The following is a 20,408-nucleotide window of genomic DNA, read 5'->3' on the forward strand; positions in this document are numbered from 1 at the left end:
TCACTTTCTGGATTTCTTTTGGGAAACATCCCCAGCCTGGCACCACCCCAAAGCTGCACTATCTTCTTCCACTTTATGTGACTGAACCCAGGGCCTTCTTACTGAGCTACAATTTTTTTTTTTTTTTTTAAATTTTGAGACAAAGTCTTTCTAAATTTCCCAGGCTGGGCTCAAAGTTGTGATGCTTCTATCTCAGCCCCCCGCCATTCTGGGACTACGGGTGTTCATTACCACCCTGGAATTTTTTTTCCCCTTTATAGCTCAGACTTGTGTTGTTGGGATCCCATGTATTTTCAGAGTAAATAGAAGTTTTATTAGTGAGAATATTTTGGCATCTCTCCACTGGGTGGAAGACACTTTTGTTCCTTGGCCACTCCCTTCTCCCTACCTCCTGTCTGTCCAGGCAGAAGTCTTTCGCTCATGTCGATAGTGGTTTCTTACTCTCCATTATTCAATCCTAAGCAGTGGTGGTCAACTCAGAATTTCCCAGTGCTCTGCATGACCCATCTTAAGTGTTTGCCATTCAGGAGCAAATACTATTTTCTGCTGTAACTGGAGGTTGAGAAGGGCTGTGAATAACCATATAGGACTCAGGTCCCTCAGCCTCCAGCTACCTGAGGAGACAGAGGCAACCCACTGTGCTGGAGGGTAAACAGCCTAGTTCTGTTACCTTCTCCCAAGACCACAACGGTCTCCTCAACCATGATTTTCATCATGCCAAAGCTGGCAGTTCTGTCCTTTCAGTACCCTGAAGAGATAAAATTTAAATCTGAGACAGCTGGTTTCCACAAATGGGAACATGAGTCATTTTCTACACTTTTCCTTCTCTGTCAGAGGAATTTAGAAAAATCCATCTTGGTGCTAGAAGGAGTGTGGTTTCTTTGAATTTTCATTTCTGGCCACTGACCTGAAGCTGCATCGTGCGTCCTCAGGCCTACCCCTGCTAGGAATTCTCCTGCATCACACAGATTTAAGGAAGAGTGTGACTGTGGACCAAGGCGCCATGAAGATTGAACTACTGCCTGCCCTGACTGACAACTACATGTACCTGCTCATCGATGAGGAAACCCAGGAGGCCGCCATCGTGGACCCGGTGCAACCCCAGAAGGTTTGAGGTTCTTCCTGGACCCCTGTGCTTTGTCACCTAGCACCATGTCTTCCTCCCCTTAGATTACATCTGTGTTGTCCTTGCAGCTGTGTTAGATCTAAATGAAGATCAGTCTGGTTAGTTTTTGGAAAACAAACTAAAGTCCTTTTGCTACTGTCCAGTTACGCTATTAGGGGGGCCTTTGTGGGGGTGGAAGAGACCAGGCCCCATGGGACGAACATAATGCTGACCTTTTGACCCTGTGGTTGGACTCTTATGTGTCCTTGGGACTTGGCTTTTCCTCCAGGATTTTGCCTCAGTACTGACCTCAGAGCTGGATGGGCTTAAACAGGTTCAAGTGGAAATGAAAATCACCAAGTTGAACAACAGGGAAAAAGGCCACCTTCTCTCTGCTGTCCCAACAGCAGAGCGGGGCCAAGCAGCAGGGGCAAGATAAGGGCCTGGAGTATGACAGACCTTTGTCCTGGTTCCCCTGTGATCACAGGTTGTAGAAACTGTGAAAAAGCATGGCGTGAAGCTGACCACAGTGCTCACCACCCATCATCACTGGTAAGTGCTGGGTCCTGGCTGGCCTCTGGCTCTTGGGGCTCTTGTGGGTAGGCAGGGTCTGTCCCTCACCTGGGGAGGAGCCTGGCTCATAGTGTGCTTGAGGGAGGCTCCTGGGAAGATTCTGAGCACCAGGGCCTGTCTCTCCTCTCCCATAGATTTGTGGCCCTCTGAGATGCTGACTCCAGGGCCCCAAGTATAGCTTCTGGTAATGTGACTTGCAAAGAGGGAAAAGGGCAGGGCAGTCTTCAGTGCTTCTTCCCCTGCTGTCCCATGGGGGTCTGGCTTCTCTGTGCCATGGAGGACCCCTATCAGCTGCCTCTCTCATTCCCTGGGCTTGTAAAATGGGACACTGGCTTCCATGTTGAGCAAAAGGATTCTAAGCATTAGTTTGTTTGTTTTTTTAAAATAAGTAGCTATCTTTTGAGAGTTTTTTCCCCTCCTGTGTTTAAAAAAAATATTTGAAAACTAAAGGAAGAGAAAAAAGCTCCTGTGTTTGGTGCAGAATTGCCTTACCAATATCCTCCTTTTGGCTTTTTGAAACTTTTGAGGATCATCAAAGTAGAAACATTTATGTGGCTTTTAATTGTCTTTTCATATGACTGGTAAGGATAGTCTTTGGCTGTTTCCTCAAGATGCTCAGTGCAGGACTGAGCTCCTAGTGGCCAGGGACACAAGATGCGCAGATGGCACGGCTCAGGTGGTCTTTGGTGTTGCTTAGTTGGGCCCTGTGGCCATCTCCCTGGGGTTCTTAGTCACATCCTCTCAACATTAGGGACACAACACCAATTACCTCCTTCTCGGCTACTAAGCGTAGCTATTTTGTCTTATGGCAAGTCCTCTAAGAGCCACCCTGTCTCTGGGGTTCCCGATGGGAGCTTTACACATGTCTCTTGGATTCTCTCTTCTATGCTAAGTATCCCTAGTTCAGGTATCTCTTTCCTGATACTTTGGTGAATTCTGTAAGTTTTTTTTCCCTAGAAGCATCTCATGTTTTTGAGATGTTTGAGCTCAGTCCAAGGCCTGGACTGAGTTCCTGAGTTAAATCTATGCTTCCCATGATGAAATATATTACTTTTGATTTTGGTTATATCATTTTAAAAGATCAGTGATGACATAACAGAACAAAATGATTAAGAATAATAATAATAATAAAGTAAAATCAGTGATGAGTGTGAGCAAGGTGATGGAGCCTTTCTGACCTGTGTGTGACACGTGTCCTTCTTGGGGCACAGGCTAAGACATCAGGCTCACCTTGCCACTCTGGGGCCTTGATGTGTAACAGGTGTCTAGTCACTAGGCTCCTGGGGTGTGCCCCCCCATGCACAGGAATCAGTGTGGGAGTACTGCCTGCTGTCCTGACAGGAAGGGGGTGTTCCCTGGTGCTGGGAAAGCCTGAGCTGAATCCTTGAAATGGAGCCTGCCAAAGTGAGGCACCCCACCTAGCCAGGCTGGAAGTGGAACACCAGTCAGAGGGCTCCAGGTGATCCCCACGTGCCTGGGATGATCTAAGTGTGGGTGATTTGCTGCGTCTGCTCCAGAAAACCGCACTGGTGCAGTATGGCGGTGTATCACTTAAAACTGGGAATCAGAGATTGCTTTCACTTGAGCCAGATGATGAATGGAGGTCTTTCCTATGTTGGAAGATGTGTTTCTACTTCTGAGGGACATAGTAGGCAAAATAAAAACTCCATTTGTCAGGGTTTAAAGGCAAGTAGCAGACCCCCTTTATCCAGTGGGTTACCCCGTGTCTTCTGTTTGACTTCCAGGGACCATGCTGGTGGGAACGAGAAGCTGGTCAAGCTGGAGCCAGGGCTAAAGGTGTATGGTGGCGATGACCGAATTGGAGCCTTGACTCACAAAGTAACACACCTGTCTACACTGCAGGTAGGGAACTGGCCAAGAGAAAGGAGTTGGGGTGGTCCTCCCTGGACCCAAGGTGCCGGGCACATTTTGAGAAGGGGGCACAGTGAGGGCCTTTCTTTGCCTCAGAATCTAGCACAGTGGCTCCCTGTGCCTGCCTCGGTCATGGCTTGGCATCTAGTACACAGCAAGAAAATCAGTGTGTGAAGCGTGACTGGGTGTGGAGAGGCATAATGCTTGCTCTGAGTGGACTGGGACTTTTTTTTGTTAGGTCAGTTCTTGGGATAGAAGCAAGGGCCATGCACTGAGGTACATCTCTAACCATTTAAAATTTTTTTAAATTTTGAGATGGGCATGCTAAGTTGCTCAGGCTAGGCTCCAACTCCTTCCTGAGCCTTGCAGAGTGCTGGAATATAGACCATGCCACCATGCAAGGCTGGGCGAGGGAATTTCAAAAGGGATTGTGGGGTGATGTTTATTTCCTGATTGTGATGCTGGTGGGGCTATGCTGAGAGGTATATGTAGAGGTATGTAGATGCAGCTAAAATACTTGGTAAGATTTGTCAGGGTGTGAATACACCTGTATGTTTATGTGGACAGTATGTACATTTGGGGAATCCCAGTGAGAACTACCAGTGAGAAATCCCAGTGAGAACTTGCAGTGTCTGCTCTGTGATAGGTTTGGATTCTGAAGTGAGGAATTGCAGAGTTGGGTTGGAAACAGAGTTGACTTTCCAGGCAAGATATCTGACTTAGATTGACTGTTTTGAAGAGTGAAGAAAAGAAAATCCTTTGGCTCAGGCCTTGTGCCAACCCTCTGGAACGGTCCCTGTACCTGGGGCTGCGCCCAGTGGGGAAGCCCCGTAGCCACCTTTACGCTGCCCACAGCTCCTCCTTGTCCTCTGTGTTTCCACAGGCATCTGAAGGATTGGGAAAACTAGATGCTGCAGATGGGGCGGGTTTGTATGGGACCAGCAGTGCTACCTGCCTATGAGCCCAAGAAAGGTATCCAGTTTTAGTGTTCATGCCAGTCCCTCTTTCATTTCATTTCATTTCAGGTGGGATCTCTCAACATCAAATGTCTGTTCACACCATGCCACACTTCAGGACACATTTGTTACTTTGTGACCAAGCCCGGTGGTTCAGAGCCCCCTGCTGTGTTCACAGGTGAGTGTGCCAGGGTGTGGGGACCAGGTGGCCCTTGTGAAGTCCTTATGGCTCATGGCCTGAAACTTTTCCTGCCGGGCAGACTCACAGGCTACTAAATCCCATGTGGGGGACTGCACCTTAATCCTGGGTGTCAGCTTGAGACACATTCTAGTCTCATCAGGGTAGCGCTGGGGAGCTGGGGCACCCTCAGATCTTACTATGCCATGCTGGTGCCGTGTGCCTGGGAGGACAGCCTCTTACCCCTCCAGAGAGCAGACAGGTGGCCTGGCCAAGGGAGACAACTGGGTGCCACATACTCTTCCCACCTCCCAACCCCCGAGAGCCCTGTGAGCCAGGCTGGGTACAGTACAAGGCAGTACTCCAGGCCTAGTCCCCATGTCCTACTTGTCGTGATCTGTAGAGCCAGCAGCAGTCCATGGTTGAAAGTGTTCCAGAAGCTGCTGGGGCTGCTGTGACCATCACTGAGCTTTGTGCGGTCCTGAGCCAGCTTCCTAGGTGCTGTGTGCGCTACAGATATTCAGGGCACCAACAGGTATATCCAGAAATCTCAGGAATTTCCTCTTTTTTAGAGAAATCAAAATAATATTGACACTGATGTAAAGGTGGCCAAGCAGGCACTAGAACAAGGGCTGAGGGCCAGGCCTACTCTTCAGGTTTGTGAGCGACTGTGATCCTCACTCTTGAGTTTTGCAGATCTTTACGTCATAGATTGGTTTAGAGACAGTGGCTGAGTGCGCCTAGGGTTCTCCTGGGAAATGAGATAGAGTTAGGCTGGAGTAGAGGTCATGCAGTGTGGGGCACAGATGTCGCTGGGTAACCAGGATGATGTGAACTGGAATGAAATGCTTGGTGTGTGGGTGGGGATCGGTAGCTTTTCTTTTTTGAGACGGGGTCTCACTGTGTAGTTCAGGCTGACCTAGACCCATTATAGCACCCAGGCTGGCCTTGAACTCACAGCAATCCTCTTGCCTTAGTCTTCCAAGTGCTGGGATTATAGGTATGTGCCACTACTCTTGGCTGGAGTCTGTAGCTTTTCTGTAAAACTAAAATTATTCCGCAGCTGTGCTTATTTTTAAAGTAGCTGTAGAGACTTTTCTTTCCTTTAAGACAGTAGTAGATGAGGTAGGCTGGGGACCCTGGGTCCATGTCAGGTTCTGAGTCTACTTTTCCCTACTCAGAACAGAGGTTCTACCTTATAAGATGATGGTATGGAGGGGCTGGGGAGATGGCTCAGTGGAATAAGTGCTTCCCTGGCAAGCGCAAGGGCTTGAGTTCAATTCCTAGTTCTGCCAAAAAAAAAAAAAAAAAAAAAAAAGACGGTGGTATGGAGCAGAACGTGGCCTGTCCCTACATTTTCAGTGTGACTAGTGACATTGGGTGGGATCTCTGTGAACTGCAGTTGTTGCCCTTATCCCATGTCCTTGAGGGTTAGGTGAGCAGGTGTGGATCAGCCCAGTTGTCCCAACTAGTGTGGCTGGGTATGCCTCAAAGCCCTTGTCTGTCCTGTTATAAAACCCAGGTTTGTCACAGGCTCAGGGAACCATGGCAGAAGGTCATGGAATTTGGAGGTGCCACAGAGGGCGATTGCTGTGGGACACTGACCTGCTTGTTTTGTGCTCATCACTGTCACGTGTGTTGCAGTGGCTGGGAGCGTGACTTTCATAATGATCCTGTTCATGTTGGCAGTGTCCTTCAGGGTGCAATACAGGAATCTGGTATTGACAGCAAGGTCTGATGGTGGAGAGTGGACTGTCCAGCAGGACCCAGCCAACATAACTCAGGGCCCCAGCTGAGCTGAGGGAGGGCAGAGGTGGAGAAAGCACCAGGCCAGAAAAGGGCACAGTGGGAGGGGCTGGTGTGCCCATAGCTGCGGTGGAAGATAAGGCATTCAGGATGAGATGGGCAGGCAGGGTGGGGCCGGAGGGACAGGAGCAGCCTGGGTGGGGTCTACATGTGGGAAGGATGGAGTTTAGGGCCTCAGGGATCCTGCCTCCTGGCAATGAAGTCGAGTGAAGGCCCAGGACAATGTAGCTGGCCAGGAAAGGGGAGGCTGAAGAGAATGCTAATCATGGTGCCCAGTGAGCCAGGCCAGTGTGACAAGTCCTAGGGTATATAGGCTAAGAATGGCCCCATAAGGCTGGGGTGGAGGCTGGGGCAGTGTGAGGCCTGTGGGGGCATAAACATCTCAGGTGCTTTTGGCAGCAAAGGGCAGGCCTAGCCAGGGCCTAGGTGCCAAGGGAAGGAAAGAGCAAGAGGGTTGGGAGAGGCCACTCATGTGGGTGGGGAGCGGGAAGATTTGTGACATGGGACTGGGGGCTGTGAGAATGGGGTGAAGGTGACTTCAGTTTTAGACCTGAACTTCTGGCTATTGTCCATGGCACCATTTGAGACCTGAGGTAGTGCCCAAGAGCCCACCCTGGGTGGACGCGGCCAGTAGCCAGTGAACTTACTGCTTCAGCTCACAATGCCAGAGGCCGTGGCCAAGCTCCCTGACCTCTCTTGGGCTTTAGCCAGCTGCTCAGGTGGCTCCACTGCATGGCTGCTGGTGTTTTCCAGGTGACACCCTGTTTGTGGCTGGCTGTGGGAAGTTCTTCGAAGGAACTGCGGATGAGATGTACAAGGCACTGCTCCAGGTCTTGGGCCGGCTCCCTGCGGACACGGTGGGTTGCATCCCCTGGTCTGTGGGGTCCCACTCTATGGAGCATCCCCACACCCTGGGCCACCCTTGGGATGCCAGGAGAACTGCCCAGCTGCACATAGGTAGGCCCCTGGTATAGGCCTCACTTGGAGCTGGGAAAGCAAGTTGGCCAAGGTGCCTCTTTAATAATGCTTTTTACTAATATTTAACATATGTTCAAGCATGCCTAGTCCTAAAGGATGCCCCCTTGGGCGTCCACTAGGTGTACTCACCCCATGAGGTACCCAGGTCAGGGCAAGGACATGAGGCACCCCAGAGCCCTCAGGGCTTCCCTAGGAATTGCCAGCTCCATGAAGCTCATGTCTTGGCTCTTTCCCCAGAGAGTCTACTGTGGCCACGAGTATACCATCAACAACCTCAAGTTTGCACGGCATGTGGAGCCCAACAACACTGCCATTCAGGAGAAACTTGCTTGGGCTAAGGTGAGTAGGACACACAGCTAGGGCCTGTCTTAGTACTCTGACCTCCCAAGGGTCCTGCTGTACAAGGATGTGGGTGCTGCCACCCCCAGTTCTGTCTGAAGAGTGGGTACAACTGTGTCAACCCCAGCCCGATGCCACATAGCTGGTTTGTGGGTCCACTAGTGGACTCTGCTTCTGTGTTTCTAACAAGTAGCAAGGCTGAAACTGCAGGTTCTGGCTGGTCCGTTCTGACCCGTGGAGTTGGAACCTGGGTTGGGAAGTCGTCCCTGCTGTTCCTAGACAGGGCTGGGCCCTCAGACTCCTTATCTGAAAGATATTTATTTCCATCTTGGCCCACGGCTTGCCACAGAACAGCCCAGGGCCCTGGGCCAAGCCTGCCTGCTAAGGCTGTGTCCCTGAACTCACTGAGAAATGGTAAGAAGCGTGTGCACACATCCAGACATGGGGGGAGGTCAGGGCTCAGCATGGCTATCATCCAAGTCCAGTTAGTGATGCTGTCTTCTGCAGCTCTGTGTACCTTTTAAATAACTACCCATTTCTGCCAGCATCTTTTCCAAGTCCTTGAGGTCTTTACAAAATAATACTCAAAAATTCAAACACTAGTGAGCTAACAAGTATGTGATACCAGTGCTAAATTGAAAGCTTATACAGTGTACATAATATAATTATCACTTGGCAACTTCCTTTCCATAGTTATCTTTTGTTTTTCTTCATACTAGTGGTGGGTGTCAGCAGCCACTGTCACAGCTTGTCCCTCTGCCCTATGTAGAAGGGCTGGGGCTGCACGGAGACTCACATTAGCTCTCTGCCTAGGCCAGGCTGCCTGAGTTGTCCTCTTTCCCTGGTCATGCTGCTCAGGAGGGAGAGGAGGTGACAGGCTAGAGTGCCCCTAGGGTTCCATAAGCCTTCCTGGGGGCAGTTCCTGAATCCTGGATCCCTGAGAGCTGTCAGAGAGGGGGCCTGCCCAGCCCTGTGCTGAGTGAGCCCACCTCCCTGCTTTCTTACTTTCTGTGCTTTCTTCCTTTCTGTTCTTCATTACTTCTATCCTATGAAACTTAAAAATCACAGACATGGGCCGGGGAGATAGTTCAGTAGAATAAGTGCTTGCCTGGCAAGCGCAAGGACCTGAGTTCAATCCCTGGTTCCGGAAAAAAAAAAAAAAAATAGGCATGAAGAAAAAGCTCCCCCTCCCCTTGCTTCCCTCCCAGCACTGGCAGGAGGAAGGCACAGTGGAAGCAGCAGCTCATCCTCTGTGGGTAGCTTCCTGCCCACCTGGTCCTCCACAAGCACCAGGGGAGTGCCAACTGGGGATGTACCACACTGACCCTCTGCTTGCTCCACCTTCTCAGGTGGATTCTGAAGACCACTAAGAGGTATTTGAGACGAGGTCTTCAGGTGACAGTGGTGTGTCTTGCAGGAAAAATATGCCAACGGGGAGCCCACGGTGCCATCCACGCTTGCGGAAGAGTTCACCTACAACCCCTTCATGCGTGTGAGGTGAGGAGCCCTTTGGCCACTTGGGCTGGTTTCACCTCATGCAAATGGTTAAACCATGTCCCAGCTCCCAAGTAGGTGGCCTGACTTTCATCCTCGAATGGGGGGAACACTTCTGGTGCCTTAGCAAGAAGGATCTAGGGACCCTCTGTCCCTGGGCTCCGGGGAGCTGCTGTTAGGACCCTGACGCGCTGGACCCTGGGCAGTGCAGAACCATGTAGAGTCCATGGCTTTTCTCCTTCGGCACTGCTAGAAGGGCCTGGCTCAGACTTTCAAGTCTCTCACAGTGGAGACAACCCCTGTCTGGCTTCCTCTGCGACAGTGCCCTAGCTCCTCTGGGCCCTGTGTGCTGCATATAACCTGCAACCTGTCGTCCTTCTCGCCTCCCCAGGGAGAAGACCGTGCAGCAGCATGTGGGTGAAACGGACCCTGTGACCACCATGCGCGCCATCCGCAGGGAAAAGGACCAGTTCAAGGTGCCTCGGGACTGAGGTGGCTGCACCCAAACCCACCACCACTGGCACCTTTAGGGAGTGGGAGTTTTAGGTAAAAAACTGTCCTGCTGGTCATGCAAAAATCATCTTGGTTTAATTTTAAATTAATTGCAGAGCTCTTACCTGTGTTATCAAATGTTCTAATGCATATTTATAAGAGAAAAAGTTTAAAAGTATTTATTCCTGTAACCTTGGCTTGCTCTGTGTTGTCTCTTGCCTTAACCCACTTTACGCACTGCCTCTTCCTGCTGGTGGTCATATGATGGCCAGTGATAGAGGAACTGCTTGGAGCAGCACTCAAGGAAGGGCTGGGTCGGGTCCCCTTTCCTGATCTGGCTCTACAGGGAGGATGTGGCAGCTGGCACTACCCTGGGTCCACCCTCTTGTGCCTTCTTCCAGAGGATCTGCTACCCTTGTGGATCTATGTTGTCATTTTTGTGATTGTGTTGACATGAAGTAAGCTGACTTGAGCCCTTTGAGAGAAGAACCTGCCCCAGCCGGGGCTGGTCTTAGGCCTTTTCCCAGATTAACTTGTTCCTGGAATGGGAAGTTTCTGGCTCAGAATTACAGTGCATGAAGCCAGTCTCTACCCTGCACGAGCTCCTGGCTTGGCCACAGCAGCCACATACCTGCCTCAGTGTGAGCCTCCTGTCCTGAGTCTCAGCAGGCACCAAGCTGCCCAAGCTGCCCAGAGTCATTACTGTGAAACGTCATCATGCTTTCCCCGCAGTCCCTCAGACGTCAGTGCTCACTGCACACCATCCCTGCCCCTGTGGAGGCTCTCTGCAGGTCAGACCTGAGCAGTCCCCAGCACAGGGGTACACTGCCTTGTCCTATAGAGAGGCTGACCATACACCCAGGACTCCTGTCTGGTAGTGAGCAGGTATCTTGAATGTGGCCTTGGCTGAGTACCAACATATTGTCAGATCTGGACAGGACCCACCACCCCTGTGGTTCCAGCTCATGGTCTGACTTGCTGCTCCAGCAGACTGGATTCTGAAACCCCAGGTAAGCATGTGTGACTTTGCTGAGGAAAACTCATCCTGGCTGACCTCAGAAGCCACTGTCCCAGGTATTGCTCTGCCTGTGATCTCTGTCCAGTCCTGGGACCTGACAGAGCTGTGGGCAACCATGGGTTCTGGTCACAGCAAGTTACATTCTGCAGAAGATGGCAGGGTCCCAAGTGCGAGGAAGGAGAGTGGCAGCCCCAGATGCTGATGGTACCCAGTGTGGAGCAAGAATGGAATGAGATTTGAGTGTATGGCCCAGGACCCAAAGATAGGAGGCCTCCCTGTGTGGAAGAAGGGAATCCATGTTGGACAGTGAGGTTGGGCCCTGAGTCTGTCACTGGTGAACATGTGCACCCTCCACCTCCCCACCCCCACTATGTCTGTTTGTCTCAGGGCCACAGAGGCTTGTCCCTTACTTGTCTCTGCTGGAGGTCACACTGCTGTGAAGTTGAAATTAAGGACATTTTGAAGTTACACAAGAACTGCACAATTCCTTGTCACTTAGTGGTGATAAAGGGAGCCCCAGCCTCACCTGTGACACCCGGAGGTGTAATAGTCGGGTTTGCATGTCCCTGTCCCAGACTCTGCCTTAGATGGCACCAGCATCCAGGTGTGCGCTTGGTATGAATTCTGAGCAGCCTGACCAGCCAGTGTGGCACTGCTGTCCAGGCTGAGTTCCAGCTACTGCCCCTTGCACCTCCGAGGGCGCAGGCACCTCCTAGACAGCTTCCACAGAGTGGCTGCCTTTGAGGAGAGCATTTCCAGTGTTTGGCAGTTGCCATGGTACCTCACAGGCCACAGTCCTGGGATCATTTCCTCCCATGTAGGAACAGTGCCTTTAAGTGTGTCTCAGCCTAGCATAAGGCAGCCAGTCCAGCAACCATCTGTGTAAGCTTCTCCTATCTCTGCCACACTATCCCTAAATAACAGGTGGTTTTGCAGGTCCTTCTGGGACTTGGTTTGCTTTCAGTGGCTGTTACGACAGTCTGGCAGGCCTTTGGAGCTGTTTACCCACCAGGGGGGAATACCAGTGTGGTTTCCCAGCTGTTGCCACTGCAAACTATGGTTTCCTTCCTCATGCGGGGAAGGGTCTCTGGGATTCATGATCAGAGCCTATTGCTAGGTCTCAAGGAGGTGTTCCCAACTCTCAAAAATGCTTCAGCTCATCTCGTAATCAGAGTCAGTTCTGCTCCTGCTTACAGGGCAGTTGCTGTGTAATTCACCAGCAGCGGCACTGAACTTGTTGGTTTTGCTTATGTGTATGTGAAATGGCATGTCACACAGGTTTGAGAGTCTGCCCCCCTGGTCACTGGGCAGCCCAGCACTTTCTCACCTGTTGACTGGTTGGGGCAGTCAGGTTCCCTCCCCGTGAGCAGCCACACATGGAAGTGGCGGGGAGACACTTTCACACACGTGTTCTCTGCTCTAGTCTGCTGTTTGTTTTGCTTTAGGTGACCTGTGTGTTCTTTGGTTACACTTGTTTATAGTTAATTGTTTGCTGCTGGCTTTTCACTGTCTTGAGTTCTTTATTTAATCTATTCAGTGCACCTACCTGTCATGATTGCTTTTGTGTTCTGCTTAACAGCTTTTTTCCTCCCCTGTGATGCCTCCTGTGGCCAAAGTTCAAATTCCTCAGTGTTTCACTTGTCACATTCAGGTTTCTAATTCATGTGAAACTGCTTTTTATGCCTGGCCTGTTTTTTGTTTTTTTTTTGTTGTGGTCCTGGGGCCGGAATGCAGTCTCACCCACACTAAGCAAGTGTTGTAATGCAGAGTTTGCCTGCACTGCTGGCTTCTGCAGGCGTAGACAGTCTCACGCATCTGCACCTCGGGGGAGGCTTGTGTATTGTGTGGGCTACACATTCTCTTAGCTGCTACAGCTTTAGAGTAATTTTTTAAAAAATCTTTTATTTGGCACAGGGTCTCATTATGCAGCTCATACTTGTAGTGATCCTCTTATCTCAGCCTCCCCAGCACTGGGATTACAGGTGTGCACCACCACACCAGGTTTTGCTGGCCAGCATGACATGCGGTACTGGGGATCAAACTCTGGTCCTTGTGCTTTCCAGGCAGGTGCTTAGACCACCAAGCTATCTCCTCAGCCCTAGAACAATTCTTTATCCAAGGAAGGAATGTCAGCCTACCATGTCTGCACCAGTGTGGGGCATCCCAGCCCTTTGCTCTTACGCATAGATGTTAGGATGTTTTCCTCAGATGAGGACCAGAATGGTGCTAGCTCATGCTGGAAGTGAGTTTTTGCAATGTGCAGTCCAAGTTACAAAACATGCTGATTATTGGCTTAGCTCACTGCCACTGTGGTACTGCAGTATGGTCCCGACACCAGGCTAAGGACTTGGACCCCACTGCTCTGCCTGCACCTAGGATGCCAGCACTGGTGAGCACTCCTAGAATGACTCACAGAGCTCAAGAATGCATTGCTTGGGATCATGGTTTTATTACAGACACAGAGGGAGTGGCCCAGTGGAGACACTTCCAGAGCTGGGCTTGGACCCTGTCCAGAACCGCTGTGTCCTCCCACTCGTATTCATACCAGGATGCTTGCTGCTACAGTGTCCTGCACCTGCCAGGTCACCACCGCAGCATTGCCAATGGTGTCACTGGTTACAGGGGTGAACTCGGGCTCCAGCTGCCTCCTCTCCCTGGAGGTCGAGTTGCCATGGCCCAAAAACCCCTTTTGGATCACAGACTTAGTTTGTCTGGTGACTATCCCTGTTTTGGGTGTCTTGTTAGCACTATGTGGGATGTGAGCCAGAAGCTCCAGGGTGACAAATGGAAATTCTGAGATTTGAGGTTTATCCTTTTCTCCAATGGCTTCCCAAGTAGTTGAGATTATAGGTCTAGTCATCTTGGCTTTTGTTGTGCTATGATCGGGGAGCTTTAGTGCCTGTGGGGCTGGAAGACAGCAGAGGTGCACTGGCCCTGTACAGGGAGCCTGTGGCTGGGGCCTGAGGATGGATTAGTGGAAATGGAAGGCTTTTAGCTCAGGCTGGTCTCGAAGTTGCTACTATCCTCCTGCCTCAGGCGTCCGAGTGCTGGGATTACAGGTGTGTGCCACATGCCTGGCCTTGAACACTTACTTTGGTGGATACCAGCATGCTCTTGAGTAATTTAGTGGTTACAGAGCTGGTGTTCTGGAGGAGGAATGAACACCATCCAGAGACACTCAGCCTGTGTCTCTCAGTGTGGCTGGGATGCCTTTTCCAGAAGGTAATATGAGTGTAAGAAGTGAGATGGTGGGTGAGAAATGCTCTGGACAGAAGAGTAAAGTGGCCTTCTGGTAGAGCAGGGACAAGTGGGGCTGTGTGGGTCACGTAGACACTGGTGTCTACGCTGAGCACAGAATGCCATGGCTGGGCAGGAAACCAATTCCAGGTCTTTTCCAGGATTCCTGATGCTGGTGGAAGGAAGGGGGGCCACCCTTTCAGCCAGGTGTTGACCTGGGAGGAGGACAGTGTGGGCCCCAGCAATGCCATGGCGTGGACAGTGCTGGCTAGGAGGGGATTGGGAACTCTGTGGGATTGGCAGGGAATAAGGTGACAGTGTCTTGTGGACTGGGTGGGAGAAGCAGTCCAGGGCAAAGTCCCACAGCCAGAGAATTGCAGTGAGGCTGAGTCCAGAGACCAAAGGTCAGGGAGATGAGGAGGGGCCTAGCAGGGAGGGAGAAAACTGAAAGGGCAGCTGGGGGAGCAGCCTGCCTCAGGGATCATGGCTGGGGTGAGGCTCAGCACCTGTGAACCGTTCCCTTCTGACCTGATAAGTTATTTGAACAGATTTTCTGATACTGTTATATATTTTTGGGCTAAATCGAATTTCACTGGAATTTCAGTTGCTGGATTCAATTTGCTGGTTCCTCTTTTGTACAGTTTCCATCTGGCTTTGGTGTGTCATGTTTATCCATTCCTTGGGAGTTTGTAGAAGATAATTCTGGTTTGTTCTGCTCTAACAGCCTATGGGTCTGTTGTTGTTTGCTTGTTTGTTACAGTTCTGGGGCTGGAACCAAGGCCTCTTGTGTTAGGCCAGTACTCACCAATGAGATCCATCCCAGCCTCCAGCTGGTTTTTAAAACCAGCCTTTTTCCCCCCATTGTGGTAATAGGGCTATGAATTATAGTTTTTTGTTTGTTCTCTTACATTTTAAAATCAGATAGGTCTGTACTAACCTGGACATCCTGTCTTTCTCCTGTTTTGGCAGCGCTAGGGATAGAACCCAGATCCTCTCCTGATCCACAGGGGAGCTGCTGTCCTCTGTCTTCTTGCTTCTAGGTTCTCCTAGGCCTCTCACTTCCTTTCCAAGGCAGAAGTGGCGTCGGCATAAGCTTGGTTGTGCTGCGCTTCGCTCTTTTCCTTGCCACATGAACAGGTGTCCAGGTCACCGCATCACACACACCTGCGTGTCTCCATGATCTGCTCCTGACCTGACCGTAGTGCCTTCCTTCCTTCCTGTCTGAGGACTTTCATGTGTAAAGCTTACTCCACTACCTTCTTCCTGGCTTTCTTAGGTCTGTGGTCCACTGCAGGTTCTGTGTCACCTCAGGCCACATCCATGTGCGTTTTGTCTGGCCCTTTACTGATGCCTCTGGGACATGCCCACCTGTCCCCTCTGCTCAGCGGTGTAGCTATTCGTCCAGGTCAGCATATGGTTCCCTGAGCCCTCTTTAGTCAGAGGCCACTGAGGTCCTTGCATTTTCCTCAGTTGCTGCCTGCTGTTTTGTTACAAGTCTCTGTGGAGTGGGTTTCTCTCCAGTAATAAAAGCATGTAGGACTTCAGCAACTGTCTTCTCCTGGGCCAGCCCCTGCCACAGATAGCTGTTTCTGCCAGGAGCAGCAGGGAGGCCTGGCACACATGGGCAGGCCCCAGAGAGGGGCTGCTACGACGCATGGATGGTGGGAGGAGGTTGGCACTGTCCCAGGTCCACCTGTGTCTCCGACACCAGAGTGTGAGCAGCCCTAGCTCAAAGACTGTTTATTTTGTTTTTCTTTCTTTCTTTTTTTGTGCAACCAGGGGTTGAACTCAGACCCTTGCACTTGCCAGGGAAGCACTTATTCCACTGAGCCATCTCCCCGGCCCCTATTCTGTTTTTCAGCAAATACTCCTTAATGTTTTAAGCTGTCCCATGCTATACCAACTGTACCAACCAGTAATTAATTTCCCTCCTGACAGTCCTTTGTCAATTGCAGGGCATGTCTCACTACTGTGAAGGGGCAGAGGTGGGGCAGGCAGGAAGGGACCTGGGAACTGATCACACGATGTCATCCATCCATACAACTGGCAACTGCAATATCCCACTCAATAACTGATGAAACAACTTGACAGAGCATTAGCAATGATATAAGGGAAAGCCATCACTCAATGGAATCTGCTGTTTACAGAGCACATCACTTACGTGGTTTTTAAAAAAAAATTATTTATTTATTTATGTGTGTGTGTGTGTGTGTGTGTGTGGCCAGCTCAGCCCACCAGGGGGCGGGCTGGCTGGCATGTGGTGCTGGGGGATTGAACCACGGTCCCTGTGCTTTGCTAAGCTTGTTCTAAGTAGGTGCTTTAGACCACTGAGCCATCTCACCAGCCCCTATGTTTGTTTTTTTCATATGCTCAAAGACCATTCTTCGGGGCTGGGGATATAGCTCAGCGGCACCTACCTGGCAAGCACAAGGTCCTGAGTTCAACCCTTGGTACCACAAAAAACAAACAACAACAACAACAAACAAAGATCATTCTTCAGAACAGATCAAAGATGAAAGGGCTTAAAAGATTATACAAAGTGTGTTCTTTAACCCCAGCAAAGTCAGAGATTCACAAAATAAGTCTAGGAAAATTCCAAATGTGTCACAATGAAAACATGTAAGCAGAGGCTGAAACAGGAGGATCACTACAAGTTTGAGGCCAGCTTGGGCTATAAAGTGAGTTTAAGGCCAGCCTGAACTGCATAGTGTCTCAAAAAGACAAAACAAAAATATCTGTAAGTAGAAGATGGGTCAAAGAAGAAACATTGTGTCAAAACTCACAGAATGCCTTAAAGCAGTGCCCAGATGGAAACTTAACCGTTTTCGTTGTTTTTTTGTGGCTACTAGGAATCCAACTCAGGGCCTCACACTTGCCAGGTGGGTGCTGTGCCACTGAGCTATATCCCTGGCCCGGAGTTTTTTTTTTTTTTTTAAATTTAGACAAGGTCTCACTAGGCAGTTCAAGGCTGGCCTTGAGCTCACTTTGTAGTCAAGGCTGGCCTCAAATTGGCAATAGTCCTCTTGCCTGAGCCTCCTGAATTTGTTTGTTTTAGATGGGGTCCCGTTATGTAGTCCAGACTGGCCTTGAACTCAGAGGGATCCTTCCATCTGAGCCTCCCAAGTACTGTGTGATTATGGCATGTACTAGCATATGTGGCTGAAGTTTAAAGTTTTAAATATCTACTTGAGATAAAGATGTCAAATAAAGAACATAGACTTCCTCTTAAGAAACTTGAAAATAAGGGAGATAGCAGAGCTATGTAAGCGCCTGCCTGGCAAGCGCAAGGACCTGAGTGTGATCTCTGGTACCATATGCCAAGCTGGCCCTGAAACCGGGTGTGGTGGTGCACCCCTGTAATCCCAGTGCTGGGAGGCTGAGACAGGAGGATCCCTGTAAGTCTGAACTGCGTAGGGAGACCCTGTGACAAATAAGTAAAAAGAAAAAAAAAGAAACTTGAAAATAAATGAAACCCAAAGCAATCAAAAGAAAAGATTAGACAGGAAATCAGTGAAATAGAAAACTCAAAATGAAGTTATTTGAAAAATTAACAAACTGACAGTTGGCTGTGGTAGTGCATGCCTGTAATCCCTGTACTTGGGAGGCTGAGGCAGGAGCATGACTGCAAGTTTGAAGCTACCCTAGGCTACACAGTGAGTTTAGGGGCAGTTTGGACTATACAATGAGATCCTGTCTCAAAAAAGCCAAAAATCCCACACCAAAGAAAATGACTTTGCGAGATTGATCAGGAAAATTAGAGCACACATGAATTGTGAAAAAGGCAATCATTACTGATACTGCATAAGTTAATACAACTTAAAAAAGAATACTAGGAAAACCGCATAGTAAACAGAAAAATTAGATGGGCAAGTGCCTAGAAAGACAGAAATCACTTAATTGACTCAAAAAACCCCAAACACACCCAGCATGGTGATGTGTACCTGTAATCCTAGCCACTCAGTAGGCTGATGCAGGAGGATCATCTGGGCCTAGGATTTCTGGGCAGAATAGCAAGACACTGATGGTGATGACACTGGGTTCACATGGAAAGTCCTCAGATCACTGATCAGGAACATAAATGCCCTCTCTAACACAGTCACAACTTCCAGGGATTAGGACATGGGCATCTTTTGGGGGCAAGCTTGGGGGAGATTATTCTGTCCCTAAATCTATGCAAAGCATATAGCTAGTACCATAATCAATGGTGAATGACTGAATGTTTTCCTCTAAAATCCCGCAAGGCACAGACATTCGTGGGCCTGCAGTAAGGCACGTGGTAAACCTACAGAAGGGAAAAATTAAAAATGTCCTTGTTTGCAAATGATGTGACTCTAAATGCAGCAAAAACTCCTAAAGAATACAGCTTCACATGCACCGGGAATGGGAATGTCTGGCAGAGTCCTGGGATAAGAGTTCACTGTATTCCTAAATATGAATCACCCAGAAGGGAAATTAAGAAAATTCCATTCGCAATGGCATCAAAACTAGTAAATCAAACAAACAAACAAACAAAAAACTAGTAAAACCTCTAAGAACTCTTTAAGAAACAAAACGCAAGACTTCTTTTTCCTTTCTTTTTTTCCTACCTATCCTTCTTCCTTTTCTTGTCAGCTCAAGGGCCTTTGCAATCAGCTACATTCCCACCTCTTATTTTTGTTGTTGTTTTGTTTTGCTTATTATTTTATTATTTTAGAGACAGGGTCTCACTTTGTAGTTCACGCTGGCCTTGAACTCACTATGTAGTCCAGGAACTCACAGCAAGCCTCGTGCCTCAGCTATCCAAAATGCTGGGATTACAGGCATAAACTTGTATCTGGGTATTGTAGTGTAAGATTTATATACCGAAAACACAGGCAGGAACTTGAGTATATAGCTCAGTGGTAGCTCAAGCGCAAGGGCCTGGCTTCCATCCTTAGAACTGCAACACACAGGCTGAAGATACCTCTTAAGAGAAATCAGCAAATAATGGAAAAATGTTCTGTGCTCGCTGATCAGGAGAAGTACTGCTGAGACGCCACTTAACAGGTCCAGTGCAACTGCTTCAAAATCCCAACAGGCTTTTTTTTTTTTTTTTAAAGAAAGTAACAAAGCACATTCTACATATCCATGGAAAGAGTGCAAGATCCCAGAGTTTGGGGAAAGAACAAAGATGTAGGGAGGACCTCAGGCTAAGTGATTTCATAACTCACTATAAAGCCACACTAAGAAAATGTGGAAATGGACACTTTTCCACCCCCCAGGGCAGGCTGTGAACAGCTTGAGAGTCTGCATCCTTATTTTTAGAGCCAACTGACTTCCCACCAAAGATGCCATGATGTTCCCATGGGGGAGAAGCTGGTCTTCTCAACAAATGGGGTCAGGAGACTCAGGCCTTTCTGTGCAGGATGTGCAGTTAGACTCTCACCTCACAGCACACAGGCGTTGCTGAATTCAGACCAGAGAGGCTGTGTGCAGTGGTGCACATCGTGACCCGAGGTGCTTGGGAGGTGAGGCAGGAGATTCCCAAGACTGGACAACTTGGTGAGACCCTGTCTCAACAAACAAACAAAAAAATAACTTAAACAAAGCTAGAACTAACAAGTTTTTGGAGGAAGAAAATATAGGATTTTAGGTTAGGCAGAGTGGCATAAGAGGAAAAACTGGTACTTCTGCAATTCAAGAGATGTTTTTAAAAATCTAAGAACTCTTTAAGAAACAAAACGCAAGACTTCTTTTTCCTTTCTTTTTTTCCTACCCATCCTTCTTCCTTTTTTCCCAAGACACAGTGGGATAAATATTTCCAAGTCTTAGATATCTAGAGGTGGCACAGGCCTGGGAGGCCAGCAGAGTCAAGGCCAGCCTAGACTACATAGCAAGATGCTGTCTCAGAAATAAAAAAACCTCTCAAAATTATATATCTAGTAATAAAGCCAGCCATTGTGGCACCTATCTGTAATCCCTGTACTCTGGGAAATTGAGGCATCCAAGTTTGAGCCCAGCCTGGGCAATTTGGTGACTCAGACCCTATCTCACGGGTAAGGGGGGCGCTGCTGGTGCTGGCAGCACATGCCTGTGCCTGGGGGGGCTGGAGGAGGAGGACTGCCATAAGTTAGGGGCCACCTGAGCTGCACAGTGAGTTCAGGGTCAGACTGGACTACACAGCAAAATCGTGTTTCAAAGCAACAAACAAAAAATGTAAAATAAAAATAAAGCAGATGTGGTAGCACACCACTGTAATCCCAGCACTCAAGAGGATGAGGCAGAAGGATCACTGTAAGTTCGAGACCAGCCTGGGCTACCAACTGAGCTCAGCCAGCCTGAACTGCATAGTGAGACCCTGTCTCAAAAAGACAAAAAAATAAAATAAAATAAAATAAAATA

General features: G+C 49.2%; 2 protein-coding genes across 3 annotated transcripts in view; both read left to right on the forward strand.

The window, feature by feature from the left end:
* Hagh (hydroxyacylglutathione hydrolase) overlaps nt 1-9,978 on the forward strand; it is an 11,311-nt gene extending 1,333 nt beyond the window's left edge. Inside the window, exons 2-9 of one of the 2 annotated variants that reach the window (XM_023711593.1) lie at nt 969-1,108; nt 1,593-1,657; nt 3,424-3,541; nt 4,576-4,684; nt 7,244-7,347; nt 7,706-7,807; nt 9,225-9,304; nt 9,693-9,978. In XM_023711593.1, the coding sequence (XP_023567361.1) occupies nt 969-1,108; nt 1,593-1,657; nt 3,424-3,541; nt 4,576-4,684; nt 7,244-7,347; nt 7,706-7,807; nt 9,225-9,304; nt 9,693-9,792 (818 nt within the window). In that variant the 3' untranslated portion in view covers nt 9,793-9,978. Of the gene's footprint in view, nt 1-932; nt 1,109-1,592; nt 1,658-3,423; nt 3,542-4,575; nt 4,685-7,243; nt 7,348-7,705; nt 7,808-9,224; nt 9,305-9,692 lie in introns of both variants that reach the window. The other variant, XM_004627885.2, reaches the window with a different exon arrangement.
* Nucleotides 9,979-10,762: 784 nt separating this feature from the next.
* Nucleotides 10,763-20,408, forward strand: part of Igfals (insulin like growth factor binding protein acid labile subunit) — a 16,542-nt gene continuing 6,896 nt past the window's right edge. Inside the window, exon 1 of the mRNA XM_023711747.1 lies at nt 10,763-10,803. The gene's annotated coding sequence lies outside the window, so the exon portion shown is untranslated. The remainder of the gene's footprint in view (nt 10,804-20,408) is intronic.

This window comes from Octodon degus, unplaced genomic scaffold (genome assembly GCF_000260255.1).
Source record: "Octodon degus isolate 3935 unplaced genomic scaffold, OctDeg1.0 scaffold00021, whole genome shotgun sequence".
NCBI classification, from domain to species: domain Eukaryota; kingdom Metazoa; phylum Chordata; class Mammalia; order Rodentia; family Octodontidae; genus Octodon; species Octodon degus.